Consider the following 22,211-nt stretch of genomic DNA (forward strand, 5'->3'; position numbering starts at 1 on the left):
CTTTATCTTTTATGTTAAGATTAAATATCAGATTTGAAGCCTCTCAATAATTTAAATTAAACAACACAAAAAGAGTCATTATAACCTAAGATAGAGGTTAATGGTTCAATAAAAAAATGTAACCAAATTGATAATTTAGATCAAAGTAACAAACAGACTTCCTGCAGACAGCTTGTCACATTTATTATAATAATCGCAAATATCAATCATTATTTTTGAATAACAGGTAGTTCATATAACTATTATAAAAAAAGTGCGTGAAGTTCTCTTAATCACTAACATTAAAGAACAGTTAAACTTGAACGATCTAAAAAAAAAATTATACAATTGATTAACTAACAAACCACACTAATGTGTGAAATATCTAATAGTATTGTATTACCTTATATGAACAAATCATTTTTGAAATGTAAGTTTTTTTATTTCATAATTATTAATATGGTATTATAGATGAAATATAAATATCAAATTAATAAGTGTTAAAAACTCTTTTTTATACTGTATTTGTAGGATAAAAACCATGTATAATGTTATAAATGCAGTCCGTGTTGAAATCACCAACAAATAAAATAAAGCTGATAAAATTGTATGGATAAAAAAAAATCTTAGTTTCTAGTTTCTAGATTTCTAGCAATAATAATTTCATACCTAATGGGTTTTTATTGATCGTCCGTCATACAGCATGAAAAGAATGAGGATAATTTTTCCTTCATTTTACAAAGTAATAACTAACTTATGTACGTTAAGACATCATGGTAGTGATTGAATAAACACTAATGTATGTACTAGGTTATTTTGGTCCGTACATTACATTTAATAATAATAATAGTATAATAATAATGGCGGATTCTTAACAATGTACTGATTGAGGATTTAATTAAAAACTATATACTACACATCAAATCTTCTTTACATTTTTACCAGACATGCACTTCACGGATCTCGCTAATGATGTTGTTAGCATTCTGTAAGGCCTGTTGAGGAAGAGAAAATTTTTCAAAACCAATTTTTACATGATGGTGACATATATATTATAATACCTTAAGCATATCAATAGCTTCTTTTCTGCGATTGGATATATGTTCAGATTCATTAAGTAATTCTTCTACTTGTTCGGATTTGTATAAATGTGTGACTAGTTCTGATTGCAAGTAGTTCTTCACAAAATTTACTAAAAAGTGCATTATGGCCTTTGGAACGCTATCTTGAATAGATTTCCTCACAATATAGAAATATGATTTGATCAATCTTTCTGTAAACCATCGAACAATAACAAATTAAAATTGATAAGCATTTGACAAATTAACAATATTATAACAATCTTTAAGTGGAGACAAATATGTACCAATTACGTCACAATCACGCAGTTCTTTCTCAGATAGGTTCCTGTTGGATGGACTCTGCAAATCCATGCTGCTAAAACTGCTGGCTATAGTCGAAGGCATACATTCATTTTGCGTTTGATGCACAGGTGTCGTCGCTGGAGACGATTCTACGGAATTCATTTCACTATTCATGTCCGCTTGATGCTGCTTTGGCGTTTTCTTTATTGATCCCATACTGGCGACACTCTTAAAAACATAAATATATAAATATTACCAACAAATTCCTACTGTAGGGGTAAGCCATTCCTATCACTACAACTTTACAATATGATATACATTTCTGCTGATGATTTAGTACACCAATAGTAATATTTATCAACATTTAAAATAAAGTTAAGAACTACACTCGCACACTTACATCTCTATCACATCCAGTCGTAGAGTTGTTCACATTGTATTTTCTCAACATTCGTTGCCTTGAATATTCATCTTCTTCAGCGCTTTTCATCATCAATGACACGAGTTCTGCGTCCCTATGAAAATCTGGATGTTTGGTGTTTATATACGCCAGTTCAATGGCCACCAAGTTTTCAACCTTTATGTATTAACATAATAAATATAAATTCTGTTATGCGTCATAAACACTCAAAATTTACCATTGCATTTGTTGTAGGTAAACGTCTACGCAATAACTGTGTCACAACATCTACAATGCTTTCATGGAGTTTAGGAAATCTGATCATTTCCTGTTGTGATTCAATACCACAGTGTTGGATCATACGCTGCATTTCTTCATGTACAAGTTCTACACACCGCAAAGAAGGTTCTTCTAGCCGGCGTATTTGTCTTTTAACTAACAACTCAAAAGATACTTCTGGAACAAACAATGCTGGTCTAGGCCCCGTGGCATTTCTTATGGCGGTCAACACATCCATTTTGGATAAACCTGTCAGAGGATGAATAGAATCCAAAACCTTGCCAAATGTCTCGTGAAATATGTAACATATACGGGCACCACCACATCTATAATTAAATAGAATTGTTATTTATGTAAAACCAAGATAGATCAACATTTTTAGTTACAGTTCGGTTGTTTCGATATTCTTTGAAGTACCATCAATTGTTGAACAATATGCCGCAGCAAATTTTGTAATGATTTGCAACAATGTTTGGCTCTTATCTGATACATCGTCACCAAATGAATACAATAGTGATTGGAATTGTGAAACCATAACGTTTACTCTTGTCTAAAACCATACAATTCACAGATCTTATTATATTATATATCTTATATCTTATATTTCAAATCTTATTCTAGAACTTATTCAAATTATTAATAAATAGCATTACTATATAACATCAAGTGAAAACCATACAACTCAACGATTTAATTATTTTTCAATACACAAATATTGACTTGTAAAGTACAATGGGCATTAAAGTTTTTACAATCAATAAAGATATAATAAGGATAGATATTTTTTCCTATTCATAAATATAATCCATTTAATGCAGATAAGGTACTAATAATCAAAAAATTAGTAACATTTTTTAATTCAGGTACATTTTTTTAAACATTTTTGAGGACATGATTCTATATTCTTTTTTATTATTAAAACATTTCTACTATTAGTAATTCAAATTTAAAAATTAAATAGTATACCTAATATATGAATTAAAATGAAAAAAATCTTTTAATAATAACTATTCTTAAATATAATTATTTTATACTTATGGGTATCGGAGTCTGTGCGTTTTTAGTTCAAAAATATGTCTTACAGGAAAAACTCTCACGCCCTGTAGAATAGAAGGGTTTAGTTAATTTTATTTTTTATTTAAAAGAAGGTAAAATTTTGCAGGTTAGATCTAAGCCCGCTTTAAAAAATTATAATTACAGAAGCAAAAATATGCATTTAAATAATGCATAATATTGGCTCTTTTTCAAACGTATTTTTCTACCTCTAAATTTGGCCTTTAGTCAGGCCTAAAAAATGTGGTTCTTTTAAGTAAAAAAAAATTAGCAAAATTCAACTATTCTAGATTACTTGAGAGTTTTTCATGTGAAGTCATTTTCGTTTATATAATATACCAGGGATTGCAAACTTTTCTGTACCCATGTGTCAAATTAAAATGTTGGTTGGATTTTATTTGCCCTGTGTTTCAGCTAATTTGATGGCCCTTTTTTTAAACTTAAAAATTCCTTCATCCATAGCTTAAACGTTAAAAATACAAGTTGAGTGTGTCACTAAAATAGTGTGCGGGTGTCATAGGTTTGCCATATCTGTAACACACCGTACCCCCCTCCCTAATAAGGTATCGAGCTTTAGATTGGTGGAAAAGTATTATAATTAAGAGGATGTCAGCGCACTATTTGTTTTCTCTCTCTGGCCCACGGGCAACATAGACAAAACGCATTTACGCAAAATCATTTTTTCTATGCGTTTAAGTAATCTTAAGTAAAGTCACCTATTACAAAAAAGATAGAGAATAATATTTTTGAGGGAATGACATATCGATTTTATATTTTATTATTATTTGACTTTGTTTTCAACTTTCAAAATAAATAAAAAATGTAAATTTAAATTATGTTTAAATTGTTTTGAGACAATATTTGGACAAATCGATATGTCATTCCCTCAAAAGTATTATTCTCTATCTTTTTTGTCATGGTTGACTTTACTCTAAGTTTACTTAAACACATAGAAAAAATGATTTTGCGTAAATGCATTTTGTCTATGTTGCGTGTGAGTCAGAGAGAGAAAACAAATAGTGCGCTGACAGCCTCTTAAGGTAGCAACTAAAATATAAAATATAATTTTCAAACTATATAGAATTTCGGAAAATTGGAAAAACCGGACAGACACCCTTAATTTAATTTTTAGTCAATTAATTAAGTGGGTTTTAGGCTCATTATTTTTGTATAAGGCAGCTCACAATTCTAAGAGGACACTACACCCACATGTTTTGTTTCCGCCTTACAAACGTACGACATAGAAAATGTGTGTTTGGTAGAATTAATTTTGTGTTAGGTTTAATATTAGTAGGAATTGACCTATTATCAAGCTTAAAGGTAATTTTTTTTAATGTAACAACATTAACTTGTTGGTTTTTTACGATTTTTTTTTTTCTTATAACTTGCTTGACAAATAAAATATTGTAAAACCAACAAGAGAACACAAATAATTTTCTAACCTTTAAGTTTGATAATAGGTTAATTTCCTCTAATATTTAAGATAACAACACAAAAATGGTTCTGCTTGACGTCATCTTAAAAATGAGAGTTTAAAATTTGTTATGTTATAAACTGATGACTTTCTTTCTGTATACCGTATAGTCTTATTATTTAAATTAATATAATAGATTGTATGATAATAATTTACATTCAAAGTATAACAATAGTTAAATACTTTCATACATTTTTACAAGTAACTAACAAATAAGTAACTATCATGATTTCTAAACAGTCGATGACTATTGATTGATAAGTGAAAATTGTATAAAAGTAGTTGTAGGCTTTTTTTTGATAATTACTTTTAAGTTTGGCAAACAATCTCGAATGTGATGCATTAAAAGTCTGTTTAGTGTCTTTGTTAAATATGGAGTTCCATTTCGGTTGGCCAATGAAGGGTATTTCCTTTGCAAGTAAGTAGATTCATCTTTTAGAGCATTAGCAATTGACTGTAAAAAATTTAAGGTAAGAAATTGCTAATATTGTATTAATATTATAAGTTCTTCTTTCATACATACCTTATTGTCATTTATATCTTGCTGTGATCGATTAACAACACCAATTATTCCTAGTTTAACAGGAATCACTCGACCACATAAAATATCAACTGCATCAGTACCTGCAAAAAAAAGTAAGTTATAAAAAATTACAAAAAATTTGATTTAACAAATTAAATATTACCTGCATCCATTAGATCAAGTTTAGTGATTACAGCTAGAGTTCTTTTTCCTTCAGAATCTACTTCTTTGGCCAACTTTAAACTTTCACTATTTGTCATATCTGTATTAGCGGTACTTACTGCCAAAATAATTGAGTTTGGATTTTGAATATACTTGACAACTAAATTTTTCACTTGAGATTCAATATCATCGGGTTGGTCACCCACAGGAACCTACAATTTTTAATTTAATAAACTCATTCAGTTTCAAATATTAAACACTAAATCATGAGTGTCTCTACTTTAGTTATTCCAGGCAGGTCCACAAGCGACAAATTCAATACGTGTATGGAATATATTTTCAGGCTAATAGGGTCAGGGCATATCCCTTTATTACTGCCAGCAACTTTGTTAGTCTCATGTTGAATTTCATCTCGTATTTCATTAAAATCTTTGAAAACTTTATTTTTACAATGCAGGAATTCACCCCATTCTTCCAAATTAGCAGTACCTATAACATTATGTAATAAGAAGATTAAGATTATTTTATTACATCAATAAAATAATGTACAATAATATCTAAAAATTAATACTATTACCATTTTCTGAACTTCTATGTTCTTTATCAGTGAAAGGACAATTGACAAGCTGAAGAATTAAAGGACATCTAGTAACAATTCCTATACCTCTGGGTAAAAATGATCTACCGACAATACTTTCTATTACTGAGCTTTTACCGGAACTCTGTAAAAAAAAATAATGTTTGTGATTTTGTTTCATTAAGCCCCAAACAAACATAATATTATCTATTATTTAAAACAAAGAACCAAAAACTAACAGTTACATACAGTTTTATATTTTGTTTGCAGTTAATTCTGTATTAGAATTTAACCCTAGAACACACGCATTTAAAATATTCACGAGAATACACGCAAACGGTCTTTTTGTCACACACAGTATGGCATAAATCGTAGTCAACTAACAAGTCGCAATAAAAATATAATACCTAACTATCAATTTCGTTTATCGAGCAGCAATTATTAGAAACACAATTTAAAAATAACCCATAATTGATTTTTTACGATCACGCACACGGTCTTTTTGACCGTATATTAATACGTAATGTCTGGTAATGAACTTTGAACACTTCTATATTACTGACATCGGATTGTATACAGTTAGGAGTTGTATCTAATGTTAGTTTATCATCTAATTATTAGAAGGTACCCAGATTAGGTTACATTAATATTTCGTATTTTTAAAACAATGAACAAAATTCTAAAAGCCCGGTCTTTTTGACCGTGAAGTGTGTGCTCTAGGGTTAAGAAAAAACTGCCACATTCTTAAGAAATAGATTACAATTTGTCAAAATCAATTCTAGGTTTTAGTAATAATTAAAAACTAGAAAAAGTAACAACATGCCAAGCCATTTTAATGCTATACAATTATTTCTATTATTTGTATTATTCAGTGGTATGCCTACAAACATATAATGGTAGGTCAGAGACATTTAAAGAAGGCCAGCCTTACTGTTTTGAGGCCATAATATTTTGTTAAAATAGTTATATTTACTTTTGAAAATATAAGCCTCTGTTCCCTGGACTTTTAGTCATAACTTTAAATGTTTTAAATAATATAATAAATATACATGTATGACGTTGGTTGAGAAAAAAAGTTATAATCACTTTTAATGGCTAATTATAACTCTACAACTTTTTAATAGCAACTATTTTAAAGTTCTCCATAATAAACTATGTAATTTTGAGAGTGATTAATAAAATATGAAAACATTAATGGCTAGTACCTAGCACATGTATTATATACAAAAAATAACAACTAAATCAATATATTTTATTCTTAAAAGTATATTTTGTATAAACACAAATTTCAATAATATTGCTGTAAATTATAATCCATACCTTCTAAAATAATATTTTCTATTTTCAGTATTTTTTTATATGGCGGTTGAATGAATCCCATCGTTTTAAGTTTTAGTTTTAGTGTAGGCAAGTAGGTTACAGATAGGTAACAGATTGATAGTTATATTGATGAACAACAAAGTAAAAAGTGATAATACATTACAGTCCAATTAAACTTTACAGAGAGTAAATCGGTTTGTTATTACTAGGGCTCAGAGTTCGATGCATGAGCACCTTTTTTTCTGAACTGCTTGAAACGATGCTTTCCAAGATACAAATGTATTTCAAGTAAGCCCTATGCTAACAAAAAACTTTATTTGAGGCATTTTTCAAAGTTTTTGACATTTAAGTGTATTTTTAAACATTTTTAGGTTTTTAGGTAATTTTTAACCTATTTCCAGTAATATAACAAAAAAAATAAAAATATAATATGTAAATACATGTATTGTGCTAAAACCAGGATTTCAAAACATTATTTATAATGTTTTAATCGAAAATCTGAGGATTACCAGATGTTATATAGTTCAAAATGAAAATGATTTATATTACATGGAACTAATATTTATATTTCAATGATAAAATGTCTTAAACAATTAAAATATACATTAAAAAAGGCAAAAATGCGATCAAAAAGCAAAATAAAACTTTCAAATTGCAACACTTATTAGAAAGTTATTAATTAATAATTGATAGTGATATTGAATATTTCAAATTTATTTAGAGTCAAGGCATTAATTATTCAAATAATCAAATGTCTTTTAAATTAGAATCTAATAAACATTACAGAATACAGAATTATATTAGGTATATAAATAGATTATCAAAAGACAATAATATAATTACTGTGTGTATTACACTATGTTTTTAAATCGGTCAAAATTTGGTTAAGAGTTGGTTTAGAGGGTAGATGTCGAGGTAGATGCTCACTAATTCAATTGACCACAAAATCTCCTACTTGACCACACCACTACTATTAGTACTATTTTCTACCTTACTATTAACTGAAATCAGTTAACTATTAAATACAGATCAGTATTAAGTACTAGTAGGATCTGATTTTATTTACAAACAAATACATATTAATTAATCTTTATTCTTTGGTATATGTTTCAGGAAAATATTGAAATGTTTATATAAATCTCGGTATAAATAAAAGTCTATAATATTAAAAAAAAACTAAACTTGAATAGCTAGTAGGTACCCCCCTTAACTTTTTTAATAATTTTAATACCCAATGTTTTTATTTAGTTGCAGTATATGTAACTATCATAATTAATTTTGATTATTATAATGTTATAAAAATGTTGATAGGTAGGTACATTAGGATAAAATTATGAATGTAATATTTTTGTTCGAAGTGTTTAAGAATAAAATAGTAGTAGACAATGAAAAATGTAATTTAATCAAAATATCTAATTAACACCTAATTGGGTATGTAAAAGAAAAAGTACCTATGTTTCGATTTTTCTATTACACAATGAGTTAGAAATGATTTATAAATAATTTCTTAAATCTAAGTTGTTTTCTGTAGATCAGGATAGTTAAAAAGATACATTGTAATTATTGACTGTGTAAAGAATACAATTATATCCAAATGACATTTTTTTTCACACAAAATTATAAAGTAAGAATTATAACCTAACCTACATTGTAAAAATTGAACTCTTGACGTATAAAATATTGAATAATATGGGGAATAGTAATACACCTCAGTAATATGAGTTCATAAAATTATTAACTCTAACAATTAACAGATTTGGTAGAATGGCATAGTCTTACTATAACAGAAAATTAACATACCTGTGATCCAACTACTACAATTTGAGGAAGCTGTATGGCATCGTAACCGACAGTGTTGAACACGTCCTGTAATCGGTTGATGACAGGAATCAATGCCTCCATTGTAAGAGCCGGTAGTCCACAAACGGACGGGCAGACACGTCTGCACTACACAGGCTAGTTCCTTCAGGCACGGAGTAACTTTTCACCGACGCGTACTGCTCGTTGGCGGTGGCAGGAGGGCGGGCGACGGTTATTTTTTTTATTTTATTCTAAAGCGGCGTCTACAAATATTTGATCGGGCGTAGCTATAGAATTCGAATATCGGTGGTAGTTGTTGGCAAATGTACTGAAATTCAAACGGCTACGTGACCAGTGACAATATCGAAATACCTATCAGACACAATCGGTGGCGAATGGAGATGCGCGCAATGGAAATATTATAATGTCGGGCAAACGGCAGTCGGCAGTGTTCACAGTATGTCGGGAATCGGGAGCGGTGATAACGATAACGATTTTCTGCCGCGACCCGACGACCAGCTGCAAAAGGCGCGTTGGTCGGACCGTGGTAACAGACGCCACCGCTGGTGGTAACGTGAAAACGGCTGTGGAGGTTCTGATTACCGAAAAAGTATACACTGGCAGCAGTGACAACTACCGCTAAAATGCAAAATTTCTAATTTTGCATAATTAATATAAATGTTTAAATTATTTAAGGAAATTTATAATATGTCCTTGGTGTGAACTGTGAAGTCGAGTGACCAAAGAATTAATCATAATAGAGAAATACCCTATATTATTTCTTTGGACTATAGTTTGAATTGTTTGAAATTTTGAATAGTACCTAATAATACATTAATAATAAACGGAGAGCTAATTTAGTTTCTTAACTGTTGATAAGTACCAAATGTTTGCAGGCCATTTTAAAATATTATAATTTACACTTAAAAAGACATAGCTTCCACAGAGTGTTAAACCCAAAATGTTGTTCACAATACAACATGTAATAATATGAAAATAATATGCGTGTACTGAATGTAAAATGAAAATTCAACTATAAACAACAAACAATAACATTAATATTACCGCAAATAAATTTTTAATTTAAAAACATTTATCACCTATTTACTATGGTGAGTAACCAATAAAATTAAAAATTAAGTTCTAAAAGTTAATGTTGTACATTTTAATAGTATAATAATAAAACTGATGTGTAACAAATAGTAGATAATTACCATCGTATGTAATAGCAATATAAATTATATCATAAAATATACTTTAACTATACAGGACAACTTTACACAGAATCATTTTTTGTATGCAATGATTTATCATTGAACTAAAATTGAACACTTACATTACAGTGACTTTCACTACGGTATACCCTCCCCCTTTGTTAAATAGAATTGTCATTATTTCAAAGTTCCAAAATCAATTAATTCTAAGCGAACAATGAAAGTTATTAAAACATAAACCGACATCGTAATATAATAATAATAATTGTAATGTTTAGTCTTTAGTGTTTACTGTTTACAATGATTGTGTATACCTCCATGACTCCTTTACACTTACTCGCCGAAAGACGAAAGTGGGCAGTCAGCATAATTAAAATAATTATTATGATAATTATTGTAGGTAATGATGTTTATATTGTCCGCGCCGCCGATATCGGTAATGTCTTGTTGTTTTTTTTCAATTTGATAACACGTTATCTCGCGTACTTCTGTAGTTAATTGTTATATTATTGTATTATTTTTAATTTTACCTGTTAGATAACACATGGGTCGATAATCGTAAATTGATATTCATGAGCGCAGGCGTTAATCTTCTTCTCATCATTCTGTAACAATAATATTATAATAATTATAAAAACCTTTGTCAAAACGTAGTAGTAAATCGACTGACGGAGTAATATGTTAGAGAATCGCCCTGTAAAACAATAACAATAAATAATAATCACAATCAATCTTTGGGCGATCGAGCCATTTTTTTATCGCGATTCTTGTCATCTAACATTAATCGTTATTGACGACATTATACTGTGCACTTACGTATTCGTTTTCGTTCAGAGACGGCTCACAAGTGCATAACGAACAGGTTGAGTGAGGGCCGCGCCTTATAGGTACGCGACGGCGACGATGTAATTACGTTCCATTTTTTTTGCAATTTACGCGACTAACAGTATTTTTTTGGTGTTTGCTCCTACGATCGTTTTGACGGCGATCAAACACTATGAACGGTGCGCAGGATAATGCTAGATATGATGGACTCAATGACCAGTCTAATCTGTCAAGCGGACCAAACAATGTGGATCAATACAACGATTCCGGTATTGTTTTGAATTTTTATTGTGCATCCACTAAGAATGGTCTTAAGTATATTATTTTCGTTTTGTCGAACAGTTTGTCACTAGCAGCTTTTTGTCCATAATTGGTACATTGGTATATCTATAATATCAGTGAATGGCATTGTGTAGTAAATGTGCTTATTTGTAAATTTCTTGTTGTCTTATAACTTATTATGATATATTGTTATTGATGCATTAATACAAATTATAAAAATGCATTAGATGAACAATTGATGAATTTTGACATAAGAAAAAAAACTAAGGTAAAACTTGATATATTGATATGTTTGTTAAGAGGACGCCACACCCGCAAGTGTTGTCTCTGTCTTACAAACGCGTAACATACCAAATTTACGCTCAAAAATTCAAGTTTTATGCCGTTAGCTTAAAAATTAGAGTGTTCGACCTGTTATGAAACTTGATGGTAAAAACATTATCTGTGTTTTGTTGGAAGTTTTTTACGATTATTCAGTTTTTAAGTGAGTTATGAGCATTTTTAATTTATAGTTATTATACACGCTATCACTCACTTAAAAACTAAATTAGCGTAAAAAAAACTTCCAACAAAACACAGATAATGTTCTTACCATCAAGTTTCATATAGGTCAATTCACTCTAATCTTTAAACTAACAGCATAAAACTTGAATTTCTGATCGTAAATTTGGCATGTTACGAGTTTGTAAGACGGAGACAATACATGCGGGTATGGCATCCGTTGATTTAATGTTATAACATGTTAATTTAATATACAAACATACAGTATCCAATACATGGAGGCATCTCACAAATATAGGTATTAGGTATAGCAGAAAATATACAAATAATCAAAAACTGACTTTTGTTCAATTTAGCTTGCTTATTAAGATAAGTTGTTCTTTAAACATATTACCTATATTTTTAGTATCTTCCTAAAAATGTAATAAGATTGAAGGTGCCCTCAGAAAAATGTTTAATTGTCCCCAACATGTAGGTCTGCGGCTCCCCCTGATAATGTCATAACTGCACAAAAATAGTGTTTATGTTATGTAGTTACCTAAAACCTACATTAATGCATTTTGTAAGTAAAGAATTAACCTAAATATGTATTTAAGTAATAATCTTAAAATTAAAATCTGCAGAACAAACCATTTAATTACTAGGGTTTAGATGTTTATGACTAACATGTTTTGGTATTTGTCCAATGTACTATTTACTGTATTTACTGTACGTTTAATTGGGCCCTGAAATTTTCAATTTTTTTAACTACACACTATATTTTAATTAAACCTTTATAGCCAGTGATGTACACAGATAATTAAGACCCTTCTACAAAATGAATATGTAGTAATAATAGCAAAAAAAACATTATTTGCTACACACTTTCAAATTTTGTAGTATACACTACACTTTTTGTACTACACGTCTACACAAAGTGTGTCAAAGTGTACACAATTTTAGAGCCTGCTTTTAATGGTTTAATATGCTATCTTACAAAATATAGGTACTTATCTAGTAATATCTATTGGGTCTAATTTACAATTTTGCAATTAATATATGCCCTAAAAAGTGACATAGAGTGACATATTTTATGAAAAAAATGAAATAAAAGAGAAAATATCTTAAATATCTTTATTTCAATTTTTATTTGCTTAAGCTAGTGAGCATGTAAAAACTTGTCTGTAGGCTGTAGGCTGTGGTTTGAGACTCCTGGTTTACAATATTTGTCATTATCTAGAAGCAGATTTGTTATTGGACAATGAAGAAGAATACATTCATCCTTATTCGGAAGAATATGTACTTTTGGAGAGGAAGATGCGTAATAGATTATCTTTTTTCTTTATGAATCCAATTGAAAAATGGAAAACAAGAAGGAGGTTTCCATACAAATTTGTAATCCAAATTATCAAAATAATATTGGTTACGCTTCAAGTAATGGATGAGATAATGAATATTTTATTACTTTTGTAACAATTTAATATATATAAATATTTTTTTTTTTTAAGCTTTCATTATTTGCTCATACTCGCTACAGTCATGTAAACTATACATGGGGAAATAGAATTACATTTTCACATTTATTTATTAAAGGATGGGATCCAGCACGAGAAATAGTCTCTTATCCACCTGCACTGGGACCCCTAGCTATTTATAATATTGAATCATTTTATTCAACAATTAACTATGCCGTGGTTGGTGTAAGTATAGAATTTACTTATTGTAAGTATTGTTTGCAAAATGTTCTTACTTATCTACTTTTTTTGAAACAACAGATAAAATATAATATAGTTTTGTGTATCACAGAGACAATGATTCTTTTGCTGACATTTTTAGAATTTTTTTTTTTACTAAAAATTTAAGTATGTAGGTGCTTAATTGTTAATAAATATGTAAATATTAAAAATGTTTGAAAATATTTTGTTAAAATTTTGTGGCGTCCAGAAATCATAAAAAATATGATGATCAGTATTTCATTATTATAGACATAAGTAGTATCTAATAACAAATTAATTATCATAGTTATTAGTTAATAGTTATTACTTATTATTAGTTTTAGATTCTGAGCGGAGCGAAAGAATGTATTATTTCACAATGATGTCTTATTTTTTTTTACTGTCAATTTTTGAAAAATTAGATTTTAATTTTTTGATGTAAATTCAAAATTAATAACAAAATACCTTTGAAACAGTCACAAAATACTTATATTATTATTTTCCATAAATGGTAACATTTTTTTAAACTCTTTTTGAACTAGTTATAGCCTTTACATTTTTTTTACACTATTTTTGATAACAATTTTTTCACTTGGTACAAAAGCTTGAAAATTTAATACAAGGTTATGTAATTTCAAAAATATTAAAGATACATAGGCAGGATTATTTTTGTATGTATTTAAAGATCAAATTTTGACATAATTCATCAAAATTTCGAAAATTTTCCAACTATTTTTCAGGTAGAAATTTATAAAAACTTTTCGTTTTATAGCTAACATTAGAAATATTGATAGAAGACAAATGTTCCTACCTTAAAAAAAGCTAAGTAAAAATAAATTTAAAATATTTTTTGGGAGCGTTTGAATTTAAACTTTTTCCCAAATTTTAAAAGGACCATTTTCCATGTACTTATAGTAGTTTCAAATAATTTTGAACTTTTTATAGCTATTAGAAGTTTTTTAAATGTTGTAAGTATTTCTTTTCATAGCTAAGATTAAAAATTATAATAAATGATTTCATATAAGTTTTCTACCCATAACAAGACTAATTTTTAATGAGCTTTTGATCTTATAACTTTTACAATATTTGATATTTAATGTTAAATCTTAAATTATAGAGTTCCTCATACAATAAATAATATTTTATTATTGAATCCAAAATAACACATGCATAACAACCACATGCTTGATAACTACTAAACTAGAGCGGTACCCACTTTTAGTAATAATTAATCTCACGGTTTTTTTGACATTTTTGAATGATTTTATCTTTATTATTTTGTAATTTTAGTTGACCAATGACCATGCTATAAAATATTATTATAATTTGAACAACAATCAACTTAATTTTTGCTGGTATTATTGTTTTTTAAATATCCATCATTACATATTATTTTGAAATATTGACAGTAGTCTAAGTTTTTGAACTTAAAACTGAAAATATTCCATTTTGTTGTTATCATTCGTTTAATTTATCTTTATGATATATATTCTATTTTGTAGTATTTGAATGAATGAATTCTATTTATGAATATATTAGTACTATTTAACAATTATTTTAATGAAAGTTTGTAATTTATTATTAACACCCATTTATTTATATAGTATGCTAACATCAGTAACGCAATTGGATCATACTCATATCTAAGCGAAGATAGTAAAGTTGTGGATCCAATATTTTGTACTGTTCATTATAAAGAAGGTAGTGTGTTTGGTTTCAACGAAAGTTATACCTTTGATGGAGAAATAATACAAGGTAACTAAAATACGTGCTATTATAAATTCTAAGATTTGGTTGTTGCATAAATAAATTTAATTTATTTTTAATCTTTAGAATGCCTGAATATCACTATAACAGATGATATAAAAACTAAAGGATTTTCAATCAAAGATTATCTAATTCAACAAAATAAGACAATCTATTTTTCATCTTTATTAAAAGCTAAATTAAAATTTGCATTAAAAACTGTTAACTTCAGAGTTGCTGGAAAGTATTCACCTCCTGATTGTTACAAATTCGAAATTCAAGTAAATATAATTTTGTGTAAATTTTTAAGAACGATATAGTTTAACATTAATTAATTAATAAATAAGTTCATTCTTTAAAATCTTTCAAAATATGACATTTAAAATAAAGAATTTGCAAGAAATTTTGGGTAATTTTTATTTAAGGCTGTATTATTGAAAACAAATTATTTATAATTGATATTACAAAATATAGATATCTTCTGACTCATAAAAAAAATAAATGTATTTTTGATCGGTTAAAAATATATACATTATTCATGATTAATAAAAATATATTTTATTACAATAATATATTATTGTAAATTATTTATTTATATTAGATTTATCGTATTATTATTTTAGATAAAATATCTAAATCATTATACATTTAATGGATTTCATTACAGATAACATTAAACAATGAAGATATGGATGGTCAAGTGCTGGTAGACTTGGATGTAAATCCTTTTAGGCTAAATTGTAGAGGTAGCGTTGAATACATCAGTAAGTTAAAAAAATAGTTTTTATGATATGTCAGACTGGTATTATTAATATTATTCTTTTTCTTTTATTTAAGTCGATAACAAAGTCGAGTCATTTTTGAGGAGCGTATTAAATTATTTTGTTATCATAGTGTGTACTATTTCAATGATACTATGTACAAGGGCTATATTGAGAGCACAACTACTGAAATATGTAAGCATATAATTTTGTCTAGTATCAATGTCATTTGGTAACTTTATAATATTTATTTTTTCAACCATAGGAAACAGTAAGGTATTTTGAAGACATGCTAAAGTCAACATTGAGTTATAAAGCACGATGGGAGTTTTGGAATTTGTGGTATATAATGATAATCATCAATGACATACTGATTATATGTGGTTCAGGAACAAAGGAAAGAATAGAAAAAAAGGTAATGTCATAAAATGGCGTACACGTGGTATTGTGTGTTCAAATCCCTTGTGTTTTTTTATCTATATTAAAATGTGAAAATGTTTTTATAAAACGTACATTTATATTTATGCTTAAATTTCCTCCCTCCCACTTTGAAAATTTCCTTGAACACCACTGAATTATTAAAATCATATTAAATATTAATAGTTAATAGGTATTGTTAAATAACTATGTATTTGTAGCAATTTATTGGCGACCAATGGAATTTATGTAGTGTATTACTTGGAACTGGAAATTTGCTGGTCTGGTTTGGAGTTCTTAGATATCTAACATTCTTTAAAACTTACAATGTAAGTTTAAGTTATGCTTTATTGATTATAATTCATAATAAAATATATTATAGAGATATATTAAAATTGTTTATTTTCAGGGTGTAATATTAACATTACGGCAAGCTTTTCCAAACACTTCTAGGTTCATTTTATGTGCGATTCTATTGTATGCTGGCTTCACATTTTGTGGTTGGTTGGTATTAGGACCTTATCATATGAAAGTAAGTATTGATTTCAAATTCATAGGTAACATGTTATTAATTATTTTCTCAAATCTCCCTAACAATTTAATAAACTAATGTAAATTAAACATGCCTATTGTATCATTATCCATTATTTATTTCTTTATTTTTTATACAATAAATTATTATAACTACATAAAAAATTATTTTCATACATCAAATTTTTAAAATTATACTCGTAGGTACTACTATAATAGTTATATATTACAATTTTAAAATTTTAAAATCTCAAACTGAATATCTAAAATAATTTCCAACAACTAGTTATGTTAAAAAAAATATTATATATCTTGTCTTAAACTTGTAAAATTAATTTTTTTAAATATTTAAAGTTGATAATTTATTACTAAATATTAGAACATTATACAAAACAAAATAATTCATTTATTTTGTATTAATAATGGTAGATTTAATATTATGTGAATATGGGAGTTTTCATAATTTATGAATGAATAAAGGGAATGTTTTTAAGTTTTTACTACTAAACAATTATAAATTATTAACTTCATTCTAGTAAGGTATTAAATAACCCTATTTTTAGTTGAAGTCAAATAGTTCCATTTTTAAAACATTTTTTAATATGTCGTGTATTTGTATGTTTAGTTCCGGTCGTTGGCAAGTACATCTGAATGCTTATTCTCTTTAATCAATGGAGATGATATGTATGCCACATTTACAATCATGGCTACAAAATCCTCATTGCTGTGGTGGTTTAGTCGTTTGTACTTATATTGCTTTATAAGTCTGTTTATTTATGTGGTTATCAATCTCTTTCTATCGGTAATCATCGACTCCTATGAAACAATTAAGGTAAATACTATTTAATCAAAACATTTTACTACTATATAATGTAGCTTAAAATTGTTATATGTATTTTTAGGTTTTGTTAAATTATATTAAGTGTTTCCCCACGTATAATAGTCTAATTTATTTAGTTTCATTTAGATTTGTTTTTTTTTTACTTTTAACGTTGCACTTGTAAACAAGTTAATTTAAATTAAAGCAATTAAGCAGGGATAACCAAATGGTGCCTTGCAAACTGCATAAAGCTGTGGAAAAATGTGATGTGTTAAAAGGATAAGAAATTGATTTTTTAAATCCTTATTTCTTATGATACCAACGCCGATGAGATTTTCTTTCAATTTCATTTTATTTTTAGATCTTATCTTTACTTACTTTCTTTGGTTAAATATGATTATTGAATTTTGATGGCCTCCGAACTTCCTGTATTCCTGATATGACTCTTCAAAAGTATTAATTTGTGATCCATGCTCATAAGTGATATGCGTCTTCAAAGTAAAAATTAGAATTATTAATAATATTAAAAGTTATATACTTTCAAATAATATGTGAATATTTTTAAATTAAATTGCTGAAATTTTTATTAACCTTCATAAATATCTTTAAAAAATAACGTATATTATACTTGATAATATAAGGTTACAAAGAAAGGATAATATTGTTTACAAAATTTGTTTATTTTTAGAACCAACCACCCGATAATAAACCCAAAACTGACCTGGAACAGTTTATGGTTGAAGGTACATTTCCTACATCATCATTTGATATAACAGAAGAGACTGATAATTGGGCACAAGTATCATTTGCCCAAACAGTTAGGAGAATATTTTGTAGTTTTTGTATGTAAGTTCAAGTTTAAAATAATTATATCTGAATTAAAGGATAACAAAAACGAATTAATATAATCGAATTTAATATTATAAACAATAATTGACATACGAGTGACGTTATTTCAATTTGACAATGAGAATAATGATGTACATTTTTCATGGTGACATATTTTTTATTTAACAAGTTTTATTTTCAGCGATTTCAAAAATTTACGCCAAACATGTTTGTTTATTAATCAAAGAAGCCGACATTTAATTATTTGATATGAAGATGGCTATCTATTTAATTTTATATTTTCGTTACCAATATTTATTATTATCTAAACTCTATATTTTATACACATATTATAGATGTTTATTATACTACATATATATTATAGACTGATTCACTGTGTATCCTTTCCTAACTGCACTTCACTAATTGAACTATAATTATTAAATTAATTTAGTCACAAGATAGTGATCTAGTAGGAATATAAGATAAACTACTATCATAGGTACATTATGTTTAATACTTAATTTCATTCAATTTTTGTTAAAAATGTTTATGATTAAACACGTTTTTGTTTTTGTTTTGTTTGGTAAATAATGTGAGAGGACAGACACAATAATCAATATTGCTTTCATGTGGCGTTCCTAAAAGTCAATTATTGTTAACCTAAATTTAATTATGCATACTGTTTTAATCTACCATATGAACTATATTATAATGTTCAATTAATTGTTTGGTAATGCATGTCATAAAGTTTTTTTTAAATTATAAATTACATTATATTATACATCTTTGAATTAAAATAAACATGAATTGTTGTAACATTGTATTTTGTTTGTTGCTATCATGGGATTTTAAATATGACGTGTCAATGCTACATGAAATAATGTGTTCAAAAGATAATTTTATTTTTGTATTAAATGTATTGTTTTCAATAGTTAATTATGGTTATACATTTTTTACCAATTACTCATAAATGTTTGTATTTTAAAATATGATTGAGTTTTTAAAATTATTGGCTGTTTTTGAGCTATAGATACTTAATATGTAATATGTATAGACCCATCCTATTTTTAAATCTTTCATTTTCAATGTTGATGGGATGCTATGAATGTATTGATTTTTAATGGTGTGTGTTTTTTTTTGTGTCTGGACACATTTCTTATATTAGAATAAACGCTCTGATCCTCAACTTTGATGGAGGTTTCTGGTACCGAAATGAATCTATACTCTGTTCAAAATAAGACGATGGGCGGCGTCTGACCATAAAAACTGGTCACTGCCAGGTCATTGTCTTATTTTGAACAGAGTATAGTTGGTATTTAATTGTAATTTAATTGTTATAATTGTAATAATTTATTATTATTATTATTATAATTTCAATTTTAAGATGTACAAACAATTTTAAATTTTAAAATACTCATAACTCGCCTTAAAATTGAATTATAATTAAAAGCCCATGAGGTTGCCTAGATAATAATATTCTTTATCTACAAAAAAAAATAAAATTTATAAATACATCCAAGTGAAAAATAATTGTAATATAACTTAAAATATTTAAACTAAAAACCCAACTTACTTTTTAATTGAGTACATTTGAAGACTCTTTCCACATCTTAAAGACGTTTTTCAACTCTGAAACACAATAACAACAATGATATTGTTATATAATATAATATGGTGGAATTACATTGAGTTAAAATTAAATTTGAAAAAAATATTTTGTATTCAATTTACGGATAAAATAATTATTTTCTTTTTTTCTATATATAATCAAGACCTAATTTTATATTTTGAGCGGAGTGATAAAAGTATTGCTTTAACTATAGCAGGGGTGGCCAGCGAGAAGAGACTCGCAAGTCACTAAATATATTAATAAAAATTGAAGAGCCAAGATGTAAAAGAAATGTGACCTTTTTTTTCTTTTGGATAATGTTATGTTAAGATGCGAGCCGCAAAAGTCTATGACACGAGCCGCGGTTTGGCCACTCCTGAACTATAGTATAAGAAATACTTTTCCATGATCTACGAGTTAAAAAACGAGTAAGTAGTGTATTAAAATATAGAAATCATGGATTGTATATTTGTATGTAATAATGGTTTGTTTTTCCACGGATTATAATAAATTGTTTTGATATTTTCAAGAGAGATTACATTTTGAGAAGGTTTATTATTTTCTATGATGCAGTTTCCTGACTTAGGAGGTTTCAATACACTGTAAACGGATAACATTTTGTATAATTGTAAAAAGGTTGGAGCTGTTTGATGATAATTTGCACCTCCTGATTGGCAAATTGTACCAAAAAAACGCTAAATAGGTAATAATTTAAACTTTAATAATAATCATAATTTGGAATATTGTGTTTTTCTTACTTCCAAAGCATCTTGGTTAATTTTTCCAGTAAGAATGTATCGTATACCATATTTTTCTTTTAAGTTGATGCACATTTCTAGAGTAGAAGTTAAAGTTACTCTTGGCCCTTCGGCAGTATTATTGGAAAGAAAGTATTTTGACTTTATTTTGTTATTAATAACACGCTGTTTCCATTCAATCAATCACTCCAGAGTATTTTGTAAAATCTGGAAAATAATACCAAAATAGTTAGATGCTATTAAATAGAAATATTTTAAGCTTTTTAATTAATGTGAATCAGCACCAAACACCAATCAAAATAAATAATTGTATAAGCTGTTGGTACTCAAGCAAGCAACCTGCATAATATAGTTAAATTACCTATTCCTGTGGTTGTATAGAATATAGATCATGATTAAAATGCAACTCATTAATTGTTAAATAAATATAAGAACTTATTAAACTTATTTAAGAGGACGTGATACCCACATGTGTTGTCTCCGTCTTACAAGTACATAACATACCAAATTTTACGCTCAGCAAGACACGTGTAACTCTGTTAATTTAAAAATTAGAGTAAATTAACCCCTTATAAAATCTAAAGGTAAGATTATTACTTAGACAACCTCATGGGCTTTTTATAATATTTTAATTTTTAAGCTAGTTATGATTACTTTGAGATATATAAACAATTTACAATTTTAAAATACTCATAACTAGCTTAAAAATTAAAATATTATAAAAAGCCCATGAGGTTGTCTAAGTAATAATCTTACCTTTAGATTTTATAAGGGATTAATTTACTCTAATTTTTAAATTAACAGAGTTACACGTGTCTTGCTGAGCGTAAAATTTGCCATGTTATGTACTTGTAAGACGGAGACAACACATGCGGGTATCACGTCCTCTTAATAATCAAAATTTTAGTTATCAACGCAGTAAACTCAAATAATTTTAAGCAGAAAAGCCATCTCTGAAAATATGCTCTGAAACAATACAATCATTATTTTGTATTGTTTAAGGTAGATCCAATTCAATGATGGCTGGTTTAAAATTAAAATTAAATAGTGAAATGAACATCTAGAGTTTACTAAATTATTAAATGTTTAATGGCTGCTTAAAATTTTAAAAATCAATGAAAATTGACACAAATGTCTTTTGGATAAGTTTTTTTGCATGTTTGAGATTATTTCATGGGTTATTAAATATTTAGATTATTTAGCATAGGTATTATACTAAGTGATTTATTTTAATTTTAAAAATAGTTATACAAACCAAATATTAAAATACACCAACAAAACAACAAACGTT

The 22,211-nt window shown here is 27.4% G+C and overlaps 2 protein-coding genes and 1 long non-coding RNA gene across 3 annotated transcripts; 1 reads left to right on the forward strand and 2 right to left on the reverse strand.

Moving 5' to 3' along the window:
• Window positions 1-133: 133 nt before the first annotated feature.
• LOC100166793 (dynamin-1-like protein) lies at window positions 134-9,414 on the reverse strand. The gene is made up of 12 exons (XM_001949334.5): window positions 8,932-9,414; window positions 5,812-5,956; window positions 5,515-5,723; window positions 5,236-5,446; window positions 5,073-5,173; window positions 4,857-5,003; window positions 2,409-2,572; window positions 1,982-2,348; window positions 1,744-1,920; window positions 1,346-1,571; window positions 1,041-1,252; window positions 134-974 (listed from the first exon to the last, which is right to left on the reverse strand). Exons 1-12 carry the CDS (start codon window positions 9,031-9,033, stop codon window positions 918-920), a joined length of 2,118 nt encoding a protein of 705 aa, XP_001949369.1. The 5' UTR covers window positions 9,034-9,414; the 3' UTR covers window positions 134-917.
• Window positions 9,415-10,618: 1,204 nt separating this feature from the next.
• LOC100164772 (mucolipin-3) lies at window positions 10,619-19,369 on the forward strand. Its single transcript, XM_001949382.5, has 13 exons — window positions 10,619-11,239; window positions 12,973-13,166; window positions 13,241-13,432; window positions 15,052-15,202; window positions 15,281-15,474; window positions 15,861-15,957; window positions 16,031-16,149; window positions 16,220-16,369; window positions 16,593-16,700; window positions 16,781-16,903; window positions 17,528-17,734; window positions 18,411-18,568; window positions 18,753-19,369. The coding sequence occupies exons 1-13, from the start codon at window positions 11,143-11,145 to the stop codon at window positions 18,817-18,819; spliced, it is 1,857 nt and encodes a 618-aa protein (XP_001949417.2). The 5' UTR covers window positions 10,619-11,142; the 3' UTR covers window positions 18,820-19,369.
• On the reverse strand, window positions 18,101-21,159 carry LOC115034486. The gene is made up of 3 exons (XR_003839844.1): window positions 20,921-21,159; window positions 20,127-20,182; window positions 18,101-18,213 (listed from the first exon to the last, which is right to left on the reverse strand). It is a non-coding gene; the product is annotated as an uncharacterized LOC115034486 (long non-coding RNA).
• Window positions 21,160-22,211: the final 1,052 nt, after the last annotated feature.

The sequence above is a fragment of the Acyrthosiphon pisum genome, chromosome X, assembly GCF_005508785.2.
Source record: "Acyrthosiphon pisum isolate AL4f chromosome X, pea_aphid_22Mar2018_4r6ur, whole genome shotgun sequence".
Taxonomy (NCBI): Eukaryota; Metazoa; Arthropoda; class Insecta; order Hemiptera; family Aphididae; genus Acyrthosiphon; species Acyrthosiphon pisum.

What these genes read in the sequence shown, in the direction of transcription:
- LOC100166793 (XM_001949334.5), bottom strand. Translation starts at nt 9,033, where the DNA reads ATGGAGGCATTGATTCCTGTCATCAACCGATTACAGGACGTGTTCAAC. An exon ending in AAGATATAAATGACAATAAG is followed by an intron (nt 5,004 to 5,072) that starts GTATGTATGAAA and finishes AATTTTTTACAG; the next exon opens with TCAATTGCTAATGCTCTAAA. An exon ending in ATTGTTTGCCAAACTTAAAA is followed by an intron (nt 2,573 to 4,856) that starts GTAATTATCAAA and finishes GTATGGTTTTAG; the next exon opens with ACAAGAGTAAACGTTATGGT.
- LOC100164772 (XM_001949382.5), top strand. Translation starts at nt 11,143, where the DNA reads ATGAACGGTGCGCAGGATAATGCTAGATATGATGGACTCAATGACCAG. An exon ending in TTAACTATGCCGTGGTTGGT is followed by an intron (nt 13,433 to 15,051) that starts GTAAGTATAGAA and finishes TTATTTATATAG; the next exon opens with TATGCTAACATCAGTAACGC. An exon ending in ATATTTTGTAGTTTTTGTAT is followed by an intron (nt 18,569 to 18,752) that starts GTAAGTTCAAGT and finishes TTTTATTTTCAG; the next exon opens with CGATTTCAAAAATTTACGCC.